Raw genomic sequence first — 25,233 nt, forward strand, 5'->3', positions numbered from 1 at the left:
AGAAAACAGGAGCAACCAAAAGATGCATTCTTCCAGATACTTTCACATTTTTGCAGCTGAGTGGCAAGAAATTATGGTAAGTCAAAGAAAAGGTAGCTTCTCAGCCTGGTCTGTATGATGACAGGCTGCAGGATGCCCTATTCCCGCTTCTCCCACTGCAGGGTTACCTACAACCATGGGGAATAAAGAACAAGTATTATTAAGTCCTTTGGCACAGAAATTTAAAAGTGAACCTCCTCCCACCCCGTTTCCAACTATGCCTCAAGTCCTTTCAGTACTGCCTGTAGAGCAGAAAGTCTAGACTTTCACAGGAGCAACCTTTGTGGAGAGGCCCACTGTTAAACCAATTTTAACAGCGTTAAATCGATTTAACGCTGCACCCGTTCACACTACACTGCTTATTATATTGATTTAAAGGGCTCTTGAAATCAATTTCTGTACTCCTACAAAACAAGAGGCGTAATGCTAAAATTGATATTACTATATCAGAGTAGGGTTAGTGTGGACGCAAATCGAAGTTATTGGCCTCATTATTTTACAGTAGCTACCCACAGTGCACCGCTCCAGAAATCGACGCTAGCCTCGGACCATGGACGCACCCCACCGAATTAATGTGCCTAGTGTGGATGTGCACAATCGACTTTATAATATGTTTTATAAAATCGGTTTAAACTAATTCAAATTTATCCTGTAGTGTAGACGTAGCCCTAGAGACCTCCAACTTCTCTTTTCAGAGAAAGTCCATGAGAGGATCTATTTCCCTTATCACTGCCGAGGCTATTATATTGTGGGTCACCAAGCAGGAAAGCAGAGCCGAAGGCTTACCATTCTGAGCCCTTAACGCAGAGGTGGGCAAAATTTTTGGCCTGAGGACCACATCTGGGTATGAAAATTATATGGCAGGCCATGAATACTCACAAAATTGGGGGTTGGGGTGTGGGACTCCGGCTGGGAGTATGGGCTCTGGGGATGGAGTCGGGGTGGAGGAGAGTGCTCTGGGATAGGACTGAGGGGTCTGGAGGGTTGGAGAGGGATCAGGCTCTGGGCAACGCTTACCTCAAGCAGCTCCAAGAAACAGTGGCATGTCCTCCCTCCAGCTCCTACGCAGAGGTTCAGTCAGACTACCTTGGGCACTGCCCTGTCTACAAGCACTGTCACTACAGCTCCCGGCCAATAGGAGCTGCAGGGGCAGCAGTTGGGATGGGGGCAGTGTGCAGAGCCCCCTGGCTGCCCCTACATGTAGGAGCCAGAGGTGGAACATACCGCTACTTCCAGGGGGCCAGAATGAATGGGGCAAGACCCTGACCCTGCTCCCCAGACTCTGCTTCCCAGTGGGAGCTTAAGGCCTGGAATAAAACATCTGGAGAACTGATGTGGCCCCCAGATTGTAATTTGTCCACCTCTGCCTTAAGGGATAGGCAAAAGTGCACCTGACCTTGCCCACAGGTGCCTCCGAGCACAAGCCCTGGCAGGAGCTGAGGAAGGCACCATAGTGTGTGCAGGCACTTGCTCAGGGAGCTAGAACTGGGGCATGGCCTCCAATCCAAAAGCGAGGAGCACAGGGCCCCCTGAAAAGGAGAGTGGGGGCAGCACAGAGGAAGGCAAGGTGGGCACAGGCCTAGCCTGGAGACGAGGGAATGGGGTCCCCTGGAGGGGAAAGGGAGGCAAGGGAGCAGCGTGGGTGGGCAGGGCCCAGGCCAGAGAAAGGCAGGGGAGGGGGTCCCCTGGAGGGGAAAGGGAGGCAGGGGAGTCATGGGCCCAGGCCGGAGAGAGGCAGGGAAGGGGTCCCGTGGGGGGGAAAGGGAGGCGGGGGACCAGCAGGGGGGGTGTCATGCGCCCCAGGCCAGAGAGAGGCAGGGAAGGGGGGTCCCCTGGAGGGTAAAGGGAAGCAGGGAGGGGGACATGGGCCTAGGCCGGAGAGAGGCGGGGAGGGGGTCCCCTGGAGGGGAAAGGGAGGCAGGGGAGCAGCGGGGGGGAGGGACATGGGCCCAGGCCGGAGAGAGGTAGGGGAGGGGGTCCCCTGGAGGGGAAAGGGAGGCAGGGGAGCAGCGGGGGGGAGGGACATGGGCCCAGGCCGGAGAGAGGTAGGGGAGGGAGTCCCCTGGAGGATAAAGGGAGGCGGGGGAGCAGCGGGGGGAGACATGGGCCCAGGCCGGAGAGAGGCGGTGACGTGTCCCCGAGCGGGAAGGAGACAGGCTCTCCCCTTCCCCTGCAGCGCCAGATCCCGACACGCGTTACAGCCGCCAGCCGGAACCTTCCTGTTCTAGGCCCCAGCCCCCTCCGCACTGCGCAGCCGCTCCAGGTTTCCCTACTACTCTACCCCTCAACCGTCCGGAACCTCTTTCTTTCTCTTCTCGCGAGAAGTTACTTCACTCCATCGTCTTCTCTCCCCGATCGTATCCTTCCGCTTCTCCGAGCCCCTTTCTGGAGAGTTCTGTGTGAAAGGAGAGTGAGGAAATAGTTCCTGTAGCCGAGCGGGCCTCATCACCAGGTGATGCTGCCCCTCCGCCCGGCTGCCCCGCTGGTGACTATTGGGATGGTGGCGGAGTGATACGGCCTCGGAGGCAGCAGCGCATAAAGGCCCCGCGGAGTGATGCGGTAGCAGCTGCGGCAGTGAGTAAGAGTCCAGTGGCTGCCGAGGAACAGTGAGGCCCTTCCGCCGCACCGAGACTCCCTGCGCTGCACCTTCCCCCTCCCAATAGCTCTGCCACCGCCGCGCCCCTCCCCCCGCCAAGTAATCCCGAACGAGCTCCCCTCCCTCCCCCACGCCGCCCGAGCCGCGCGCCCCCTCCCCGCACCGAGCCCCTCACACACACAATGGCGCTGAAGAGAATCCACAAGGTAAGGGCTCGCGGGCCGGGGCGTCGCGCGCAGGGAGGGCCCGGCCGGGCTCCTGCTCGGCAGCCTGGGAGGGAGGCTGCCTCCCGTTCCCGGCCGCCACCTCGGCCTCCGTGTCCGCACCCGGCCGAGCTCAGGCTGCAGCCAGGGGTCGGGCTCGGCTGTGCTGTAGGCCCCGCGAAGGGCCTGGCCTCGCCCCCCGGGTCCCGAGTACTGGGCGGGGGGCGGCTTAGTGGTGGGGGAGGCCGGGCGGAGGGCAGCGCACCCCCCCTTACGTAACCTTGCTGGCAGGGGCTCCTCTGCCGCGAGGCGAGCCCCGAGCGGCTGCCCGCCGGCCAGTGTGCGCTCGGCCGAGAGGGAGCCTGCTCGGGCAGGGGCTTCCCGCAGCCCCAGAGCGGGGCTCCGCGCCGGCAGCTCTGAATCGGGAGCCAGCCCACTCGCCTGGCCGAGGTAGACATGCTCCTTGTCGCTGTCAGCCCCTCGAGCTCAGGCCGCCCCAGGACTGTCACTGCTCAGCCATCGCCGGGCGAGCCGAGCTGGCCTGAAGGGACCCCGCACGGGGCGGTTTGGGGCGATTGCATCTCTTTGTTGTTCTGAGGCTCGAAAATGGCCTGGCAGGTGCCTTTCAAAGACCCAGGTAGTCTCATGCGGGAGAAATGTGGGCTCTGTAGGCTGGAGAGAGAAATTAGTGACATTGTAAGAACAGACAGTGAAAGCTGAAAAACTGAAGGTGAGGTACTGTAACCAGACTCCTCAAATCTTCTGGGTTTTTATCAACACGTATTTAAGATCAATAACTTTTCTCGACTAAATAAAACTATTATTAAATCTTGAACACTTTGCCTTCTGTTAGGGGGTTAGTGCTCACAATATGCACCCACAGAAGCTGAAATCTGTAGTGGTAAACAAGCAGAAAAACCTCTACATCTTGTATGAGTTGAACGACCTAAATCAACTATTTTTTTTAAAGCTGGGTGACAAAATCTGAGGCAGAAGAGAGTTCTGGTTGCTCACCTAGTTATATGGTCTCTGTATAATCCCCGAGTCAAAAGTGGTAAACTCATTTTGATTATCAAAGTTAAACAAATAAGACTCTAATATAGGGAATAAAATCCTCAGATCCTAACAAGCTTTCTGCTCAAAGCCCCCCAAAGTTTCCCTCTGCTGTGGAGGACATGTAAAGTGCTGCCCAGGAGTTTTCTTTTGAGGCTGGAGGTAATTCTGTGTGTAGGAGTTGCTATCTAACCCCAGATCCTGAAACTCAGGAAGTCCTTCCCAGGTGCAAGTTTGCTTTTGTTTAACTTCAGTATTGAGTGTGGTAACATTAATAGGCATATGTACTTGCTGTATAAGCTTGTATTTTTTTCCTCAGCTGGAAAATTTACCCAGTAAGCATTTTAAACCTTCTAGTGAAAGCCTTATTTGACCTTTGTAACTGCTGTATCTAATTGTTTTTCTGCCCAGTTTCAGATTTAGTATTTGCTAATTGGAAGCTCCACTGTATCAGATTCTTGTATTTTGGTAGGTGGTAGTGCCTACTAATTTTTCCTAATCTATTCTTCCCTTTTAATCCCCTCTGCTCCTACTGGTTGTCTGTTAGTGGAGTGTGAAGTGACCATAGTTGTCAAACTGATTAGCTGAATATATTCAGCTAGACATAACAGTACAGTGCCATTTATTGTATGCTACCGCTCATTTACAAGTGAGCGAATGCAGATAGGAAGGGATGCTCAGAATGGCATGGAGTTGACTGGACTCCAGGTGGTTGAGGAGTGGATGAGTATGGAACTGATGGGGTGGCGGGAAGGTATGGAATTGATGAATCTCTTGGGGAATCAGTGTGGAATTGATGTTTTTCAAGGTGGACGCAAGGCAGAGTGCCCCTAGTTTATGACTTATCCTGTGGGAGAGCAGATATTATCCAGGGAACTTCGTGTGTCTCGCCAGCTGTGGTGGGAAGTATTTCAGGAAGCCCTTAGTTCCAATTTTGGGAGTGCCTCACTTAGTCCTGTCTCAGGTTCACCCAGGTCAACCCAATGCCTACCAGTCATAGCCCAAACAATATCCCCCCATCTGCCAGTGAATCCACCCTGCCAGTGCCCACCTCTGCAACTGTAGGGAGCCCCTATTTGTGCCCTCAGGAAACAATACACACTAATTAGCTGCACTCAGCACACATCACTCATGTCACCTCTGTGACCAGCTAGTCTCCAATTCATTTACAAATTTATTTTATTTTTTTTATTTATTGTATGCTACTGCTTATTTACAAGTAGCTTCATCAGATCATAGTTACTTAAAACACATCTGAAGGAAAATACACCTAAAATACTTGTTCTTGTAGGTCAGAAAAGTCTCCAGACTCCTGTCTCCTAGTCTTTTTGTAGGAGACTGTCAGTTTCTCTTGTACTCTGGAAAGCATTATAAGAAATTCTAAAGTAGTCATCCCCGTAGTATCTAATAAATACTTGAAAAGGACAGCTGTCCAAGAGTAAACTGTTGAGGAATCTTTTGCTACTCTGCTTAGTCTGCCAAACAAATGGCATACTTCTCCAAAACAAGAACCAACCCTGAACTTTGACTTTTAAGTACAAGCCCCATGTGTGCAACCTTCCTGTGTGTTTTCAGGTGTGGATTACGTGTTTCGATTCTAACTCAAAATTTGGATAAAATAAAATGTATAGCTTCTGGCTGATGTGGAGATCTTTGAGGCCATTTCTGTTCTGATGCACCCAGCAATGGACTTGCACCACACATGCAGACTAACTTCTTTTTCTGCTGTGATTGCATGGCATTTGTAAGTGTTCAGGAAGCTTTCTTTTAATGTTTTCCATTGATCAACTTAAAGTAGCTCATGGAGTGCCAAAAAATACCACTCTGAAAAAGCTTGTAAGCTTGAGATTTGTCTACATGGGGAAATTTATTGGCATAATTATACCAGGTTACCTATAGCAATATAATTCCCCCATGTGGACCTGTACTTATGGAGTAAGAGTGCCTTTTTCTGATGTAGCTTGTGTTACTTTGGCAAACTTGAAAATGTCTTAAGCTAACTTTGAAAAAGGCTCTCTACTTCTGGAATTAAACCACTATAGCTAGCTGATGATTTCCCGTGGTGAAAATATCTGTGATTTTACAGATATGCTAAGGGTAGCACTGGATCTGCACATGTTCACCAAATTGATATGCCTGTCAAATACCATTTGGCTTACCTTTGCTTTCAGCTGGGTTAAATTCCAGTTTAGTTGGTATCATTTCACTCTGCACCAGTCTAGCACCCCTGTAGACAGCATTAAAATGACAAGTGGTTCAGACAGTTCTCTCCCAGTGGCCTTTTCAAAGTCTCCTAGAGTCCACTGTCTCTGCAGGTTTGTGCCAGGAACTGAGAAGTACCCAGAGGGAGTTGTAGCCAACTGTAGAACAGCAGTAGTGTGAATATCAAGAACACTAGTAGGCATGGTTAGCATGGACTTTACCATTTGTACTAGGCACTTGTTTCAGTGCTCAAGTCTAGCCTGAAGTGGTTAGGTCATAACACGGCTTGATCACTCAGCCTTTAATTCTTTGTGTTTTAACAATGCAAGACTTGGAAGAAATTTCAGACCTTGTAACAGATGGAAGACTGACACTGAATAACTGTTCTTTCATCTGTTCACAAGGGTATTGGTATGGTGGCTGCCCTTGAATGCTAGTCCCATATTCAAAGATAATAAGTTTGTAGAAGGATGGGGCACTTTAAAATAACCATAATCCAAATGTTGGCTGTAAAAAATTTATCTCTAAATATTTGAAAAATGGCTGTGGCATGTGCTATAGCAACTAAAACTACATGCAGCCTTTTTATTCTAACATTGGAGGCATTCCAGTAGAGTGAAATTCATATTCTAAAATGCCAACTTTAAACAGGGTGGTGGTAATGGAGAACCACATCCCTTTGTGTGGGAAGGGCTCCTAAGCCATACATTTCTACAGATTTTAAGCTTTCATTGAAAAAGTTTTTAGCCCTTTAAAATATTTGGACTGGCCAGGTCTATACTGCTTTGCAGTTTGGACTATGCGGAGTAAATAGCAGTGTGTGCTAAAGTGCTGTGCAGTAACTCCTGTGTTGATGCTGCAGACTAACTTAAAGGTTTGTACTTTGCACTGAAGTAGTCCTGGAGAAGCAGCAGAATTCTTCATGGAGGAAGACCTCTCTTAAAAAACACCTCAGAAACTGGAATAGCAAATTCTCTCTCTCAGACTTTACTAGAGGAGAAAGTTGTGAGAAGTGGCTAAGGTAGCAACAGTCCAAAAGACTTTGTAGAATGGGGTAGGGAAGATGAAAGTTCCCTAGCTATGTTAGGGAAATAGGGGTATCAGTCTCTGGCCCGTAGGAAGATGTTTATTGTGAATAAGGCACTGTGAACTGGGATTTTAGATATCAAAGTTCAGTTTCTAGTTCTGCTACAGAATTTCTGTATGACATTGGGGAAAGTCAATTTGTCCTTGCCTTGAAGGGGTCTGGGGGGAGGAGGGTGGGCGGGCTGGGTGATTAGCTCACTAATGATATATTCTGATACTGTGGGGATGGGAGTTACAGAAGTACTTATGTTTGTGATCCAAAAGTTGAAGCCAATGATCAGTTTATAGGGACAGTACCCTGGTGGGGTTATGGTCTGAGATGGCCTCTTGGGAGTCAGGTCATTTCAGAGGCAAAGCAAAGTTGTTTGAAATCTGACTGTCAAGCTGTAGATGCTCCTAGAAGATCTTGTATGAAGTATGAAATCTGATACAGTGGCCACATCTCATTCAGCAGGTATCCGCAGGAGAGAGACTTGCTTTGGAGTTCTGTATTCTCTAGTCAGAGTGCTTTGAAGAAACTTTAGTCCTAAAACTGATGAGGTCTTGGATAAATTAAAGGCTATAAGATTAAACTGTCAGATCTCTTGGGTTGTGTTAGTCTGTTCCTTGCAGAAAATTTTCCTTCAGGTTGCACAAGGGGCAATCTCAGCAGACCTTATCTGCATGTCTGCTGACTCACATATCTAGAAAATTTGTGAAGCACTTCCCTGTTGGAAAAAGCAGATCTTCAGACAAATCTGAGGATATGCAGGATGACCTCAAACTGGTCAGGAGATCCAGAGTCTCCTACTTCCTCTCCACTATCTGGGGAACACTTGTCCCAACTCTTTCAGGCAGGGGAAATCATTTCGCTTGACGTCCTATTCAAAACTGTATGCCAGATTCCAGCTCATCTGCTTTTTTATGGATTCCTTATGGGAAAGATTGAGAAAAGATCTTAGTTCTGTTGAAAACAAACTGTAGAAGTGATGCCTGAACCTTACAAAGGGAAAAGACTTCTATTCTAGTATTTCCTTATCCCTAAGAGGATCAGTAGTCTGTGGCCTGATTCTGGATCACTGCAAACATCTGAATAAATCAAAATCTGTAGCTTCTTTGCAGAGTATAATACTTACACCCCACCTTAAGGACAACTTTGGGGCGTTCTGCTTTGGAGATGACTTATCAACATGTGGAAGCAAGTAAAGGCTCAAGTACCAGTTCAGATTCAAAGTGGACAACAGTAATTGGCAGGTGCTACCATCAGACCTTGTCATAACCAGAGAGTTTAATTACTGGTAACTGAATGGCTTATGTTTGAGTTAGCTATGCTGAATGAATTTAAATTTTGTCCTGTGTTCACACTGTACTCAAACACACTTTCATTTGTGTGTACTTATCCCACAACTCCAGCTCTGCTCCAGAAGCAGTGCATTTTGGGAGACTTGAGAAGGCCACTGATGTATTGTGGGACAATAGTGGAAGGACTAGGTGAACCATATCTTATTTGAATCCACGACACCAGTTTAGTCTGTACTGGTTAAGCATTAACTGGTTATTTAGACTTCAGTTTTATTAAAATTTGACACCAAAGGGAGACTATATAAAGTTCTAGGCATTCTTGACATATATTGAGACCTTTAAATTTTATCACCTGCTTGTAAAAACTGACCAAAGCAGCAGTACTCATCAAAATAGGATGCCTGTATGGAAATAATCTGTTCTTCCCACTCCTTCATTCTGGAATTCAGGTCTGAAGGCATTTGCAGGTGTAGAGTAACATGGGACAGTGGGATGGGGTAGGATATTTGTTATAACTTCAACTTATAGAATGTAGGGCTTGTCCTGAACATGCCCTTATACTGCCAACTAATAGTCGATGTTCTGTGGTCAGGCACATGAAATATAGTTTCTGTAGAAGTAATATAGCTGGTCTTTCTAGATAATGTGTTTTTCTGGAAGTTGCTCTGACCAGTTTTAAGGTACAGGCAAGTGTCATTCACTATTCTGTTTGCCATACCAGCAACTTTGCTTAAACTTCACACTTGCCTAATATTAAATCCTTAATGAGAGCTACTCTTTACTAAGGCTGTGTGGGGAACAATTTAGTTCTTTTGGCTGCATAACTTTAAACTTCTGCACCTATTATCTTCATAGACTTAGTTAAACTACTGTTCACTGTAACAGAATTTAATCTGCAGAACTGAAATTCAGTGAGACAAAGCTACAGATGAGGGTGAAAAGAGAACTTGCTTTATGTCCCATGAGGGAAGTTTCATGGTGCTTATGAGCTATGACTGTAGACTGTAAATCTCCTGAGGTTTATAGTACATAATACTTTGTCAGCAAAACTTTAGAATTTGAAAGTACACTGAGAAGTAGAAATAGTGGATTTGATTTAAATCACCAGTCAGGAAGGCTCAATTTAATCATGGTTTTCTAGATAAAAGTATATTCTTGTTGGTTATTATAACCTTAATACATATTCTTCATAACTCAGCAATAGATGCAGGTTTCATTTTTAGATGGTACACACTATACATTTTTTAAACAGTGATTTAGTTTGAAAACTTTTCAGATTTAGTTTTGCAGCTATATTAGAAAAGGAATGATTGTTTGGTTATTTCATTTACCAAAGATAATTGAAACAGATATTTATGAAATTGGGAGGTGAACGATCTCCAATTCAACAGGTCAGTCATTAATATTTGGAGGATTTTGTTGTCATGCTGTATTAGGAGGAGAACATCACCAGACAGACAGTAAAATTTGTATTTAACTAAAACAATGTTAAGTATTCTGGATTTTTTTTCTTCAGTGGCAAACGTATAGTATTTTTAACAAAACACACATGTCCCTCACTTCTCACATTTATCTTCCAGACTTCTTCTCCTCGTCCAGATCTGTTCTGCCCCCAGCACTCTTCTATTCATTGAACTTCTTGAAACTTTGTACTTTTAGGGCATGGCTACACTTGCAGATGTAGAGTGCTTTAAGTTAAACCAGCTTTCATAGAGTGCAGTAGGGAAAGCACTGCAGTCTATCCACACTGACAGCTTCAAGCACACGGGCATGGCCACATTTGCAGCACTTACAGCTGCATTGGGAGTGGTGCATTATGGGCAGCTATCCCAGCATGCAAGTGACTGCAATGTGCTTTGAAAAGAGGAGGGATGGGGTGGAGTGTAACAGGGAGTGTATTCAGTGTATGGGGAGGGGGAGAGTTTTTTGGGGGGGCTGAGAGCATGTCAGCATGCTGTCTTGTAAATCCAGACAGCAGTAGACCTCCCCCTTCCCCTGCCTCTCTCACTCCACATTCCACAGTAAAGGCAGAAACGGAGCTTTGAAAGGGCATTTCAGCATTCCTACAGGAGTTCAAAACAGTGACGAGTGGCCACTTGACTTAAAGTGATTATAGGACTTTTCTGGAGGCCGATCAGAGCACAGTAATGCAACACCTCATTCCCACTGATGTCTGGGCGTTGTAGCCAAGGCGCAGCAAACGTTATTCCTCTTGCCGAAGTGGAGTACCATCCGTGCTGTAGCTGCGGAGTCAGCGCATGCTATGAGCCTTGCCAGTGTGGATGTGTAGTGAGCTAGTGCACCTGGGGCTCCTTTATTGTGTTGTAAGTCACAAGTGTAGCCAAGCCCTTAGAGAGAGGTAAGGGACTGACTCTGTGTACACAAATTTGCAAAGGGACAATAGAGCTGAGGTCTGTTGTTTCTCATCTCTCTATATTTATTTAATATTTTTGCTGTTAACAAACATGTTACCCCTGGAGATACATCTACAGTTCAAGAACTGCAAAACTAAGCATCTCTGATGGTATCTTCTAGACCAGGGATCGGCGACCTTTGGCACGTGGCCCATCAGGGTAAGCCCCTGGCAGGCCGGGACGGTTTGTTTGCCTGCAGCATCCACAGGTTCGGCCCATCACAGCTCCCACTGGCTGCGGTTCGCTGTCCCAGGCCAATGAGGGCTGTGGAAAGTGGCAGCCAGCACATCCCTCGGCCCGCGCTGCTTTCCGCAGCTCCCATTGGCCTGGAATGGTGAACCGTGGCCACTGGGAGCTGCGATCAGCTGAACCTGCGGACACTGCAGGTAAACAAACAATCCCGACCCACCGGGGCTTACCCTGATGGGCCGCGTGCCAGAGGTTGCTGATCCCTGTTCTAGACTGAACACTGAGTCCCATTGGGTAAATAGAAAGATTAATCTAAATATATGCAGAAGGATGTGGAACCCCGTAAGGTTGGGTCCCTAGTCTATGAACTATTGGAACTCATTTACAAAACTTTTCTTAAACATTACATGAATATATTGTCTCCTGCTATAGAATTAGGATTTATAATCCCTATTCCATGATAAGATACATTATAGCTCAAAGATATCTTAATTAAAACCATCTTTAGATAGGTTTTTTTCCTCAACTGCATTTCATAAGAAAAACCCAACCCTGATTTTTTTTTAAATTGATTTTTTTCCACCCTGGAAGTAGATATGATTAACCACTGCTAGGCACATGCAGAGCTTATGACTGCTGTGAGAAATAAATGTGGTTCATAACTCTTACAAATAATATGCTGGCAAAGCCAAGAAGCTCATATCTTCAGCCGATGGCATATGTTTTTTTATCAGCAAAACTGGTAGACCCTGTAACTTACATAAGAATTGCCATATTGGGTCAGAATAAAGGTCTCTATAGGCCAGTATCTTATCTTCTGACAGTGGCCAATGCCAGGTGCCCCAGAGAGAATGAACAAAACAGGTATCATCAAGTGATCCATTCCCTGTCGCTCATTCCCAGCTTCTGGCAAACAGGCTAGGGACACCATCCCTGCCCATCCTGGTTAATAGCCATTGATGGACCTATCCTCCATGAATTTATCTAGTTCTTCTTTGAACCTAGTTATAGTCGTGGCCTTCACAACATCCTCTGGCCAAGAGTTCCATAGGTTGACTGTGTGTTGTGTTGAAGAAATACTTCCTATTGTTTGTTTTAAACCTGCTGCCTATTAATTATATTTGGTGACCCCTAGTTCTCGTATTATATGAGAGAGTAAATAACACTTCCTTATTTACTTTCTCCACACTAGTCATGATTTTATAGACCTCAATCGTATCCCTCCTTAGTCATCTCTTTTCCAAGCTGAAAGGTCCCAGTTTTATTAATCTCTCCTCATATGGAAGCAGTTCCATACCCCTAATAATTTGTTGCCCTTTTCTGAATCTTTTCCAATTCCAGTATATCACTTTTGAGATAGGGCGACCACATCTGCATGCAGTATTCAAGATGTGGGCATCTCATGGATTAATATAGAGGCAATATATTATTTTCCGGCTTACTATCTATCCCTTTCTTAATGAGTCCCAACATCTTGTTCACTTTCTTGACTGCCACTGTACATTGAATGGATGTTTTCAGAGAACTAGCCATAAGGACTCCAAGATCTTTCTTGAGTAGTAGCAGCTACTTTAGACCTCATCATTTTTTATGTATAGTTGGGATTGTTTTCCAATGCACATTACTTTGCATTTATCAACATTGGGCAACAAAATGGCAGATGAAATTCAGTCACCTAGTTTTGAGAGATCCTTTTGTGGCTGTTTGAAGTCTGCCTGAGACTTAACCATCTTGAGTAGTTTTGTATCATCTGCAAATTTTGCCACCTCTCTGTTTAACTCTTTCCTCCCCCCCAGATCATTTATGAATATGTTGAATAGGACTGGGCCCTGTACAGACCCCTGGGGGATACCACTATTTATCTCTCTCTTTCTGAAAACTGACCATTTATTCCTAACCTTTGTTTCCTATCCTTTAACCAGTTACCGATCCACAAGAGGACCTTCCCTCGTATCTCATGCCTGGTTACTTTGCTTAAGAGCCTTTGGTGAGGGACCGTATCACCTTAGTTTGAGGAGGAACGTTACTGTTCTATTTTTGGGGCTTGGGATAGGACTGTACAAGGGTGGGTTAAGTTGCAGAATACGTCTAGTCTTTTTACGTCCATTCTAGATATAGCCGTTAACCTTGATCATGCTCTTGATGTTTTGCAGAAGCTATGAGGATTTAATTTAGGACTAGTGATTCATGGAATCTCTTGTAGGTGAGCTGGCATTCCTCCTGGAGGCTATAGGGTTCTTAAAAGGTGTTATAAAGATGAACTTGATCTCCATCAGCCCTTCATCTGAGGGTTTATTACACATAGTGCAGGTAAACTGGTAGAGCTAAAACAACGAGGAGTCCAGTGGCACCTTAAAGACTAACAGATTTATTTGGGCATAAGCTTCCATGGATAAAAAAAACACTTATGCTTAAATAAATCTTGTTAGTCTGTATCCACACACAAGGAGTCTGGTGGCACCTTAAAGACTAACACAGCTACCCCTTCGGTAGAGCTAGTAACCCTCAGGAATTAGTTTTAAAAGCAGTGTCAGAAAGATGGCAGACTTAATTATTCATTCATCTTGGATCAAGGAGCTTAGAAACTGCTGGAGGCTTTAGTGGATCTTATGGAAGTCTCTGGCATACATGCTGACAATTTTTGTACCAACTGAGTACTTTGTGCATCTCAAGACCATGTTTTCAAAAGGCAGACAACCACTTGGTGGGTGCACATATTTTTGGCACACACTTAAGAAATGAGTCTTCCCCAACCCTGGTTTCATGTGCAATTGTAACTGCATGGGGAAATGATTAGGGAAAATCAAACTGCCAACATGCTAGTACAAACACAGTGGCACATAAAGATTACTAGTGCCTCTGCTTTTCCAGCAGATCTTGTAATCTTAGTCTCTTCAGGGTTCAAAGTCAATCATTTGCCTACTGAAGTTACTATGACCAGAGCTCTAAAGAGAATGTTTTGTGGACGTTAATTCCTCATTTGTCATTCTAAAGCTTCGAGAAGTGTGATGCTACTTCTTGCTGACACAATGTCTGAAATAGAGAACTTGGGTTACTTACAGCTACCAGTTTCAGTGAATTTATGCATCACATTCCACTCAACTGCCATCTTGTTGACACAGATTCTAAAACTAATTCCTGACAAATGGTTCTTGAGGGTTCTTAGCTCTACCAGTTTACCTGCGCTGTGTGTAACAAACCCTCAGATGAAGGGCTGATGGAGATCAAGCTCATCTTTGTAAAACCAAACCTGAATTTGCAGCTTAGAGTAGGAGTTGCATCATTAACATGACTACATACATATGACTTGATCTGATGAATCGTGGCTTTCCTAGGGAAACTACTATGCACAACTTCATTAATTGTGAGATTAATTAGAGGCAAGAGGAAATAGCATCATTGTGGTAACAGCTCAATTTCTAATGATAGCTATAACTCTACCCTGTATTCTCATCTGCCATAGTAGCAGACTCTTATATATGGTGTCTAATGAGTGCTGTAGTGAAACTCATGACAGCAGCACTGCAAGATGATATAACATAGTTTGGAAAAGTAATGTGGCACCTCTATATATAATGCATTGAGTGAACTGGCTTTATGCTAAAACTACAGTTTGTATAAGCAGCAAAGAATCCTGTGGCACCTTATAGACTAACAGACGTTTTGGAGCATGAGCTTTCGTGGGTGAATACCCACTTCGTCAGTTTGTATGTGGAACTTATTGCCTCCGCTTTATAGCAAGGAGGCTGTACAATGGGTTCTTAGGCCTATAGTTTGTTGGTGGACCTGAAGTTTGTCCTGTATGTGAAAACTCAAAGCATTGTAGCTTGTGAGGGAGGTATAGTAGTCTTGATCCCGAGTGTAGTAGTGGTCCAACCATACAAGTGTATAGCTAAGATGGAGTGGGTGTGTTGAAGAGTGGTAAGAGGGAGGTCTAGGCTGGGGGGCTGGAATTTTGAGTACTATCAGTCATAGATTGATTTAGTTACCTCTCTCAAATAGTGACAACGTCGTGATATAGATCCCCTGTCACTTTAAAGGTATCTCAGTCTTTATTTAGTCTTTGGAGTTAATATCTATTTCAAAGTGAGATGGTCAGTATTGTATTGACCCCTAGGGTCCTCTCTGGGACTGGGATCATGGGGTATCATCACATACAGCCTGAGTGGTGTGGACAGAGCCCAGTGCTTGTATCAGAGCAGTCTGCAGTGTAGGAGGCCTGGGTGGCTCAGACACTTAGCTAACCACTTGAGACTTTGAGGGCTGCTGCTATAGTTAAAGTGGCTGGCGCAGAGTTGGGTGACACTGCTGCTGTTAGGGTGGCAGGGGCATGCAGCCACTAATGCTTATAGGGCTTGATTTGAGGGCTGTCAACACTACACCATTCAAGCATTGATTCTTCTGCTGTAGTGGTGCATAAAGGGGGCCTCTCTTGCACAGGACAACAGGCAGTGGGTTTTCCACCACTTGTCTTCAGGCTGGCTGGAGCCCCTGCTGCTCCCTGTTCAGTCCAGTCAAGGAGATAGAGGGACAGGGAAGGGACCTCAGCCCCATGAGGTGTGCAAGTCCTTTTGCTGGGGTGGACTGGGGCTGAAGCATCGCTCTTCCTGAATGGGCACAAGTTCACTTGATGAGCAGCACATCTTGGAGACCCCTAAGCCTGGCATGAGAAGTGGTTGTAGGCACCCCAGCAGATGATAAAAATCATCTTTGCAAGCTACCAGTGCCCCACGCACAAGTGGAGCCATGGGGCTTCCTGTATAGGGATGTATATACAGCCTAGGATTGTCTTAATCCAATTTTGGAAGCACTTAAACTGTGGAATAACTGAGAACAAGATCTGATCTAAAAGCCTTTAGTTGCCCATTTTGTCTAGCTCAAGACGATATCCTTGTGGTGAAAAGTCACAGTACAGAAATGAAACAGCAAGTAAATCTAAATAAAACTTAACTTCACTTTTGTTAAGGAGTATATTTGACCCTTAATTAGATGTAGGTTGCAAACTTTCTTCCCATAACAGCTAACTATCTTGATCCTTGCTCTTCAGTACCACTGTTTCCCCATAAGCCTCAAACACTGTCAGTGATCTAACTATAGATATTCAAATGTGGGTTAGTCGTACTAAGAACCAGAATGGCTCCACTAAAACTTTCAGTTTTGATTCAAGGCCTCTTTTTAAGGCTTGTGTATTAATCCTAGCAGGCTATGCTGTGTGAGGTAGAAGTTAAGTCATAAAGGATTTATTTTAGAGACCTATTCTAATGACATTTACAGAGAAAACGTGCATAAACAGGTTACTGTAATTAAATCTTTGAGACTGTTTAATGCAAATATTTATTAATTTATTAGATGACTGGTTTCAGTTCATTTGTAGCTAAACATTTAATCCAGTGTCAAAATATGGATTAGATTAAAAACTCAAAATGCTTATAGATTTGCCAGAAATTTGCGAAGAGTAGAAGGCTCTTAAAGCCGAGATTCCATGTGAATGCTCCCTGGGCGTTGCTTCTTTCCCGCTCATTCTTGGGTGTTACAACCTGAACAATACTTCAGCAAAAGGTTATTTATATTCTGTAAATTTGTAAGCAGCAGAGGTATAACTGAACTAGTGGGGAGGCATAAACACCTGGATGTGAGGAGGAAAGGAAGCGCTGTTCCTCTCCCCAAATTTGTTGGTCAGCCAGAAAGCAATATGAGAGTCAGATGCTGCATTTTTCTCAGCAGTAGGGGCTTGGGCGCTCTGAATTTTCCATACTTGGGTACAAGAAGGAACAGAAGTTTCAAGTGTGGTAGATGTTCCAAATGGAAAATAACTTCATGATGTTCATGTAGCATTCTAGGCAATGGGTCAGTGCTGCCAAAAGTTAACTAAAGCACAATACCCTAACCTAAAATTCTTAAACTCACCTTAATGCTTTCATCGAAAGAGCTAATTATAACACCTTAAAAGTAAGAAGTTCAATAAATGCAGGGAAACTCATAACAAGAACTCCTGTTGGCACAAACCTCTCCAGTCTACCTAACACTTAGCTCATAGCACCTTTCTTCAGTGGATCTGAGTGCTTGACAAAGGAAGTCAGTATCTATCCCCATTTCACAGATGGGGAAGCTGAGTCGCAGAGGCAGCATGAGTGGCCCAAGATCACCTAGCATGTCAGTGGCAGAGTCAGAAATAGAACCCACATCTGAGTTCCAGTCAGTAGCTCTATCTACTGGGCAGCACTGCTTCCTGCTTAAATCCCCAGTACCCTGAACTGTAGGAGAAAGTGTCTCAAACACAGTAAGATGTCTGAGAAAAACTAGTGGGACCAACTTGTTAACATTGGGATTATCAGGGATAATCTATTACTTACATAAAATATAAATCTATAATAGTCATTTTTGGAAATCTTCCTAAAGCATGAAGCTTGTAGGATGTGTGTGTGTGTTCTGGACTGAAGTTCAAAATTCTGTGGTTACTTAAAACTGGATTGAAATTTCCTCAGAAATGTTCTGAACCATGAAACACTGACTCCAGTGCCCATAGGAGTATGAGACTTCCAAAATGAGATTCCTCAATTAACTTGACCATTGGTTGGGCACTTAGTACATACACACTCTCTACTTTCTTTTAGTTTGAGTGCTACATGCTCCTCAGCAACTCCATGTATAACAAGTTCAAATTCTGATAACATTCTTTCCCTAGGGACCTCAGGAGGTCATCTGGTCCAACCCCTGCTCAAAGCAGGACCAGTTCCCAAATTGCCCCCTCAAGGATTGAACTCACAACCCTGGGTTTAGCAGGCCAATGCTCAAACCACTGTCCCTCCCCTTAAAATATATGGGGATATACCTATATCTCATAGAACTGGAAGGGACCCTGAAAGGTCATTGAGTCCAGCCCCCTGCCTTCACTAGCAGGACCAACTACTGATTTTTTGCCCGAGATCCCTAAGTGGCCCCCTCAAGGATTGAACTCACAACCTCGAGTTTAGCAGGCCAATGCTGCTTCTTACACTGAACTAATAGCTGCTGGTCACTACAGCAGAAGCATGCAGGTAACATGCATTTCCCTATTCATAGGCCATTTTTACCTTTGGGTAAAGGTCTGGTTTTTGGGAGTTCTGGTATGGATTAAGGCTATATTCCTAACTTCATCTTCGTTACATGGCCCAGGCTTAAAAAGTGGGATTTAATGTCACCTATCTTAATTTTGTGAACATTTAATAATGCCTTACTATAAAAGCACAAATAGCTAAATGGAAATAACTTGAAGCAGGATAATAGACTTTTCAGACCGGATTAGTTTCTCTGTTGTCTGAGATCCTATCCCTAATTTATTAATATAGTTGAGAACAGTCTAAAGGGAAGTAACTGAAGATGCAAGTGCAAGGAATTTAAGGCTAAGATGGAACATGGGGTCTTTTAGGTATGTTGGCTGAAAGTGAAGCTAGTTCAGCACTGCTTACAGGGGACAAAAGATTGATGTCATAAGTGCAGGTTTTGATTAAACTTCAAAACTAACTTCACATAGTAAGAAATGATCCTCACCAGATAAATGAAGTTCCATTTGAGATTTAGGAACACACCACTGAGGGAAAAGTGCCGCTGAAGTACCACTGTCAGTTTTTTTGTGAGAAGCAAAATGTGATTTGATTTTTGGATTAAGTGAAACATCAACTGTCCGTCCATTCTTTTTTTTAGGAGTTGAATGACCTGGCACGTGATCCCCCAGCGCAGTGTTCAGCAGGGCCTGTTGGAGATGACAGTAAGTACTGCCTGAGTAATAAGGCATCTAGCATGCACATTCATAGGCAATACTGGCACTGGCCTCCACTTTCTTATCTCTAAAATGGGAATACCGAACTCACAGGAGTCTCCAGCTTCAGGAAATACTCATAAAGTCTTATCTGAATGGAAGATCCTAAATAAGTGCTAGATATTACTCCATGTACGCTTTCAGATGTTACCCAACACCTTAATATTTTCCTCCTGGTAGTGGAGATCTTCCAGTCGCTCTTAATTATTGCAGACATCTTAAACTCTCTTTACCTTCTGTTACGTATTCTCTTGTATGAACAGTGGTACACATGGCTTGCGGCTACAACAGCAGGTAAAATGCTAGGGTGTAGCTATCAGAGTTCCTATCTAAACCAGCAAGATACCCAGGCTTAACATATCTTGTAATGCATTATCTGCCTTTATACAGAGGATGCCATCAGGACTACAGTGTATACAGGAGCAGGTTTGAGATAAGGTTGTCACATTAAATATAACCCTTACATAAAATAATATACATGACAAGAACCTTAGCTTAAAAAATCCCTAAAGCATTAATAACAGAAATTAATTGTTGTAGTCTGATATAAACTGCACAATCCAATTATCTCTACTTTAGTCTTGAAGAAAGCGCCATATCAACCTCTCTGAGGAAGAATATGGGGGCACATTCTTACTATGGTCAGACAATTTAGACACCGAAAGAATCTCTGTCCTCAATCTCAGTATCAGTATGGTTGTATTAAGGGGAGATCTGGGTCATACTTGTGGGTCTTTGTTTTTAAAGTAGGCAAGAAAAATTGGGGATCCACCATATGTATCAAAACAGAGCGTTAACATCTAGGAGTCTGACTTCTTCTAGGGCAGTGGTTCTCAACTAGGGGTATGTGTACCCCTGGTGGGGTGCAGAGGTCTTCCAGGGTCAACTCATCTAATTATTTGCCTACTTTTACAACAGGCTACAGAAAAAGCACTAGCAGTCAGTACAAACTAAAATTTCATATAGACAATGACTTGTTTATACTGCTCTATATACTGAGGGTCTTCTGCGCCAAAAAAAATTAAAATTCTGCACACTATTTTAAAATTCAGCAAATTTTATTGGTCAGTAAATAAATGTGGAGGCTCCAGCATGGCAGTGGGGAGCACAGGCCACTGACTGCACACAGGTAGATCACCCTGTGTGCTGTGGCACTGTCCCCCTCCCCCGCCAACATTAGCTCAACAGTAAAGTTGTACCCGATTCTGACACAGTGCAAGGACCAGGACTGTCCCAGAAACACCCCGGGGCCCTGCCCCTCTGTGTCAAGCACACTAGATATAGGCAGGCAGGCTCAGCCCAGCAGGATCCAAGTATGGAGGGGGTTAGTGAAGGGAGATCCAGGTATGGGGTGATAGGGTTCTGTGTGGGGAGCTTGGTGATGGTGGGGATCTGGGTGTGAGGGAGATCTGGATGAACAGGGGGTGGGGGGAGTTTGAGTGCAGACACAAAGGGGTGCTGTGAGAGGGTCCAGGTGAAGGTGGTTGGGACTTGTTGAGGGGTGATGTCTGGGTGTGAAGGGCTCAGCTGCACGGGGTCCAGGCGCTGGCTTGCTCTGGGTGCTGGCTTGGTGGGGTTCAGTGGGGTGGGAGTCTGCATGTGGGGAGCTAGTGAGGATGGTCCAGGTGCATGTGGGATGGGACTTCTTGGAGTGGGGGTTTAAGTGTGGGGGGTGGTCTGGGTGCAGGATTAGGTCCAGATGCAGGAAGGTAGGGATTGGGGGGTCTGGATGCAGGGGGCCTCCAGATGCAGCGGATGAGGCTTGTTGTGATGTGAGTTTTAGTCAGTGGCGGTTCTGGGTGCAGGGCATGAGGCTTGACGGGGCAATCTGGGTATGAGGTGGGTCCAGATGCACAGGTTGGGTGGATGGGGGAGCAGCTCCCCATATAGCGACTCCTCTCGTTCTGCCCTGACAGAAGAGCAATGGGGGCAGGACAGACTCCTGGACGTATTCCTTTCCACACAAATGTACACATTCATAGGAAGGTAGGATATTGGACTAGTGATGACTAGTCCAGTGTCCTGTCTTGAACTCTGACTAACATCAGATCTTGCACAGGAAGCAAGAAACCTCAAAGTGAATATTTTATTAAATCTCCTGTGTAGGAGAAACTTCTTCTTAACCCCACAAAGTTTTTTGCGTGTCCTGCAGCATGAGGTCTTATATTCCATATATAGCAGGCTTTTTCAACCTGAGTCACCAGAATGTATCAAAGGGTCTCAGAACCAGCTGGGCTCCCTACTCTGAGCATTGTGACCTGTTATATGGAGTTGCAGCAGTGCTTGGGTTTGGCCAAACTGCCTCTCTGGCTCTGTATCATTATGACAATCAGGCCAAGTTTGTGTGAGTGGTGCTCTGACCCCGTTTTCCGGGTCACAGTGCCACTCACCAATCCAGGCCTGGCCAGCTCCTGTCAGGGGGTCTGGGCCAAACCTGAGTGGCGCTGTGATCTTAAAGGTTGTGATACCTGAAGCAGGGAGCTGAGCCCACCCAGACTCATTGGACAAGAGCAAGGAGAGGGCAGTTGGGAAATAGTGGCCCCCAATGTAACCCCTGCCCTGCAACTCAATCTATCTTCCATACTTTCTTGCTGCCCCCATCCCAAGTCCCTGAGGCGGTTCTCTCTCCTAGTTGGATGATTCCTTCTGTTGTACCACCCCTTTTACTCTCTTCCCTCCATGGGCATTATGTGGGGGCTGTATTTTTTGGGGAACTATTGGCTTGCCACCTCTTTGCCCCCAGTTCCTTCATCAAACCCACAACTCCTTCCACACTATACCACAGACTCCCCACTTTACCTCCAGGTCCCCAAATCTCACCTGCCCCATAGTGCCATTTGCCTCCCTGGGCTATGGGGGAGAGGCTGTTTTGGGGGTATCTCAGTTTGCCACTCCCAGTTGCCACTGTATGAGGTCCTCAGCTGTTTGCATCTGGCCAGAGGATCTGGAATCTTAGCTCTGAGCACCCTGATGGACCCCTGTGGGGGGCGGGCATCAGGTCTGGGGAAGCATGGGCAGGGGAGAAATCTCTGGGTTGTGACAAGCCATCAAGGTTTACCAATGTATTTTGAGCCCAAAGGTTGAGACTTGCTGACTTTTTAGCAGTCTTTTATCCTGGGTAATTCTAGACCAAGGGTCGGCAACCTTTCAGCAGTGATGTGCCAAGTCTTCATTTATACACTCTAATTTAAGGCTTCGTGTGCCGGTAATACATTTTAATGTTTTTTAGAAGGTCTCTCTATAAGTCTATAATATATAACCAAACTACTGTTATATGTAAAGTAAACAAGTTTTTCAAAATGTTTCAGAAGCTTTATTTAAAATTAAATTAAAATGCATATCTTATCAGTTTAGTGTGATCCTTGCCCTTGCTTTTTCTTACTGAGTTTTCCAATGTCTGGCACGTATTTGGATACTTTCAGCTGCACACAGGCTTCTGAGTGATCACTTGTTAACTGGCTCCGAGAGGGACAGAGGACAGATTTCATATGTGAAAATACCTGTTCACACAGGTATGTGGATCCAAATGCTGAAAGCGTTGCAAACGCAGTTTTCTCCAAACAGTTAAATTTCACTGGCAGGGATGTCCAGCAGGTCAGAATAGAGGGCCCATGATTTCTCTCAGTAGCTTCAAGTGCGCTCCGCGAATCCACAAACTTTAATGTCCACAATTCTGAGCTTTTTAACTAAATGAGTTACATTTCGAAATTTTCAACACCCATCCACTGAAATACAGATAAATGCAAGTCACTTTTGTTGAATTTTTCAAGTTTAGTTAGAAAAGAAAGCATTGGGCCAAATTGCTGGAAATCTTGAAATCAGCCAGAAAATTCTGATTCCAGTTCTTGCATGTACTTTCCAATCTCATCGACATTGACAGTGCAATGTGTCGATAGCTCTTTTATGAGTTGGAAGTAGTGGAAGGTAGAAGTTTGAATATCCGTGGGAAAAACTGCTAGTTTCACAACAAATACTTTCCAGGCTTCATAAAGATCCAGAACTGTTTGTCCTGCCTGGAGACAGAGGTTGAGTTGGTTTAGGTGAGCGGTGATATCAGTTAGAAACATGAGTTTACACAGCCATTTGTCATCATCCAGTTTGCGATAGCTTTGTTCTTTTTCCGACAAAAAGGCCTTGATTGCATCAAAACAGTTTACAAAGCGCACTAAAACCTTGCCACGACTTAGCCACCGAATGTTGCTTGAAGTGGGATGTCGTTATGAGCACTGTCCATCTCTTCTAGCAGTGCCTGAAATTGTGAGTCAAAGCAGATCGAGCAACAAGGAAATTCACAATTCGCACCACTGTATTCACATTATTAAGCTCTGAAATAGAAGTTTTAGCACACAGGTTTTCTTGATGTATGATACAGTGAAATTTGACTGTCGGATGGCCAATTTGATCTTCAAATAACTTTACAAATCTCTTCTGTTTTCCGACCATGGCAGGAGGATCATCTATTGTCTCACACAATATTTTTCTGATGTCAACTCCTCGTTCTTCAAAATGGTTTACAAAACTTTCCAGTATATCTTCCCCCTTTGTTGTGCCATGCAGGGGTTTTAGGCAGCAAAGTTCCTCTTGGATTTCATTGGAAGCACAATATCTTGCGACAACTGCCAAATGTGGAATGTCGTTTATATCCACGCTCTCATCAACTGCAACACTAAATGCTGCTGTGTCTTTTAGTGCAGTCGTCTGCTTTTCCTTAATGTTTTCTGCCATTTCACTTATGCGTCTCTCAACTATTCTGGCAGAGATGGGCAGACCTTTTATTCTAGATATGATTGTATCTTTCTTTGGCAAATCATTGAACAAAATCTCCAAAATGCTGAGAGAAACTTTTTATATATTCCCCATCTGTAAACGGCTTTCCGTTTTTTGCAATGCACTGTGCAGTCTTGTAACTTCCTTCTGTAGCTTGATTTTTCTTACACTTAAGCTTTAAAAAACACTGCTTTGCTTCTCATAGGCTGCTACTGCCTTTTTGATTTAGTCTTGTCTGCTTCGTCAAGAAAAGTTTTCTCAGGCTTTGTTTCAAAATGTCATTGAACACTTGATGTGCGACATACAACACTTTCATAACAGAAAGCACAAATAGCACAGTCCTTCTTTTCAATAAATCCAAATGTGTCTGTCCAAGCAGGCTGAAATGATTGGACATCTAGCTTCGCTTTCTTAGGAGCTGCCATTTTGACAAATATTCCCTTCAACTCTCAGTGGGGGAAAAGTGGCAATAGAAGGCAGGCACAAGGTCAAACGTGGTGTGGTCTGATATAAGCAATTTTAAGATGGGGGTGCTGAGCTGCACCTGCTCTTGCCTTGTGTGCAACCCTCACTGTCCCAGGCTAGAGACAGTGGGCCACAGCGGGGAGGCTGCAGAGCAGTGATCCAAGGCCAGGAGCAGAGCCCAGAGTGGCCTGCTGGGACTCCAGACCAGAAAGCAGGTTGAGCAAGGCTAGAGATCCAGATCCCAGCTGGCAGGAGGTCAGTGGCTGGAACCCTAGATCGGCCATGGAGGTGAGTGGAGGTCGCGGATGGTAGGGCTGAGCATGGCTGGAGGCCTGGACCCTGTCTGGCAAGGGGCCTGCACAAGGTGAGTGGGGCTGCGGCGGGGGGGACCCTGGCTGGCAAGGGACCAGCAGCTGGAACCCCAGAGCAGCGACTGAGCAGCTCAGCCCACCTCACTCTGGGGTTTCGGATGCTGGCTCCTGTCAGATGGGGTCTCAGCCCCTTTCCAGCCTGGGGTTCCTTCCCCCATGCCAGCAGCGGGTGCTGAGTGGGGCTTTGGCAGGGGGTACCCCAGAGTGGCAGCAGGGTGAGCAGCTCAGCCTGCCCCGTGTGCCATCAAAAATCAGCTCGCATGCCACCTTTGGCATGCGTGCCGCAGGTTGCTGACCCCTGCTTTAGACCAGGGGTTCTCAAACGGGGGGTCGGGACCCCTCAGGTGGTCACGAGCTGTCAGCCTCCATCCCAAACCTCGCTTTGCCTTCAGCATTTATAATAGTGTTAAATATATAAAGTGTTTTTAATGTATAAGGGGAGATTGCACTCGGAGGCTTGCTGTGTAAAAGGGGTCACCAGTACAAAAGTCTGAGAACCCCTGCTCTAGATACTACATACTTTACAGCCAGTTTGTCAAGTACATAACCTTAACTAACTATATACATTATTTAATCTACAGCCAACTTACAATCTCTCTGAAATATCAGTCTTTTGTATACTCATTGTACTCTTCATGTTTGTGGCCATTGTCTTTAAACTAAACATAGACCTAGATCTTGCAAATAGACCCATGCAGGCAGACCCTTATGCCTGCATGGACTCCCATGGCTTCTGTGCAGGTAGTGTGTTCCCACATTCCTCCCTACA

General features: G+C 45.2%; 1 protein-coding gene across 2 annotated transcripts in view; it reads left to right on the forward strand.

The window, feature by feature from the left end:
- Positions 1-2,728: 2,728 nt before the first annotated feature.
- Positions 2,729-25,233, forward strand: part of UBE2D2 (ubiquitin conjugating enzyme E2 D2) — a 57,418-nt gene continuing 34,913 nt past the window's right edge. Inside the window, exons 1-2 of one of the 2 annotated variants that reach the window (XM_030574075.1) lie at positions 2,729-2,841; positions 18,747-18,810. In XM_030574075.1, coding sequence (XP_030429935.1) covers positions 2,818-2,841; positions 18,747-18,810 — 88 coding nt within the window. In that variant the 5' untranslated portion in view covers positions 2,729-2,817. The remainder of the gene's footprint in view (positions 2,842-18,746; positions 18,811-25,233) is intronic. The other variant, XM_030574076.1, reaches the window with a different exon arrangement.

The sequence above is a fragment of the Gopherus evgoodei genome, chromosome 8, assembly GCF_007399415.2.
Source record: "Gopherus evgoodei ecotype Sinaloan lineage chromosome 8, rGopEvg1_v1.p, whole genome shotgun sequence".
Lineage (NCBI taxonomy): Eukaryota > Metazoa > Chordata > Testudines > Testudinidae > Gopherus > Gopherus evgoodei.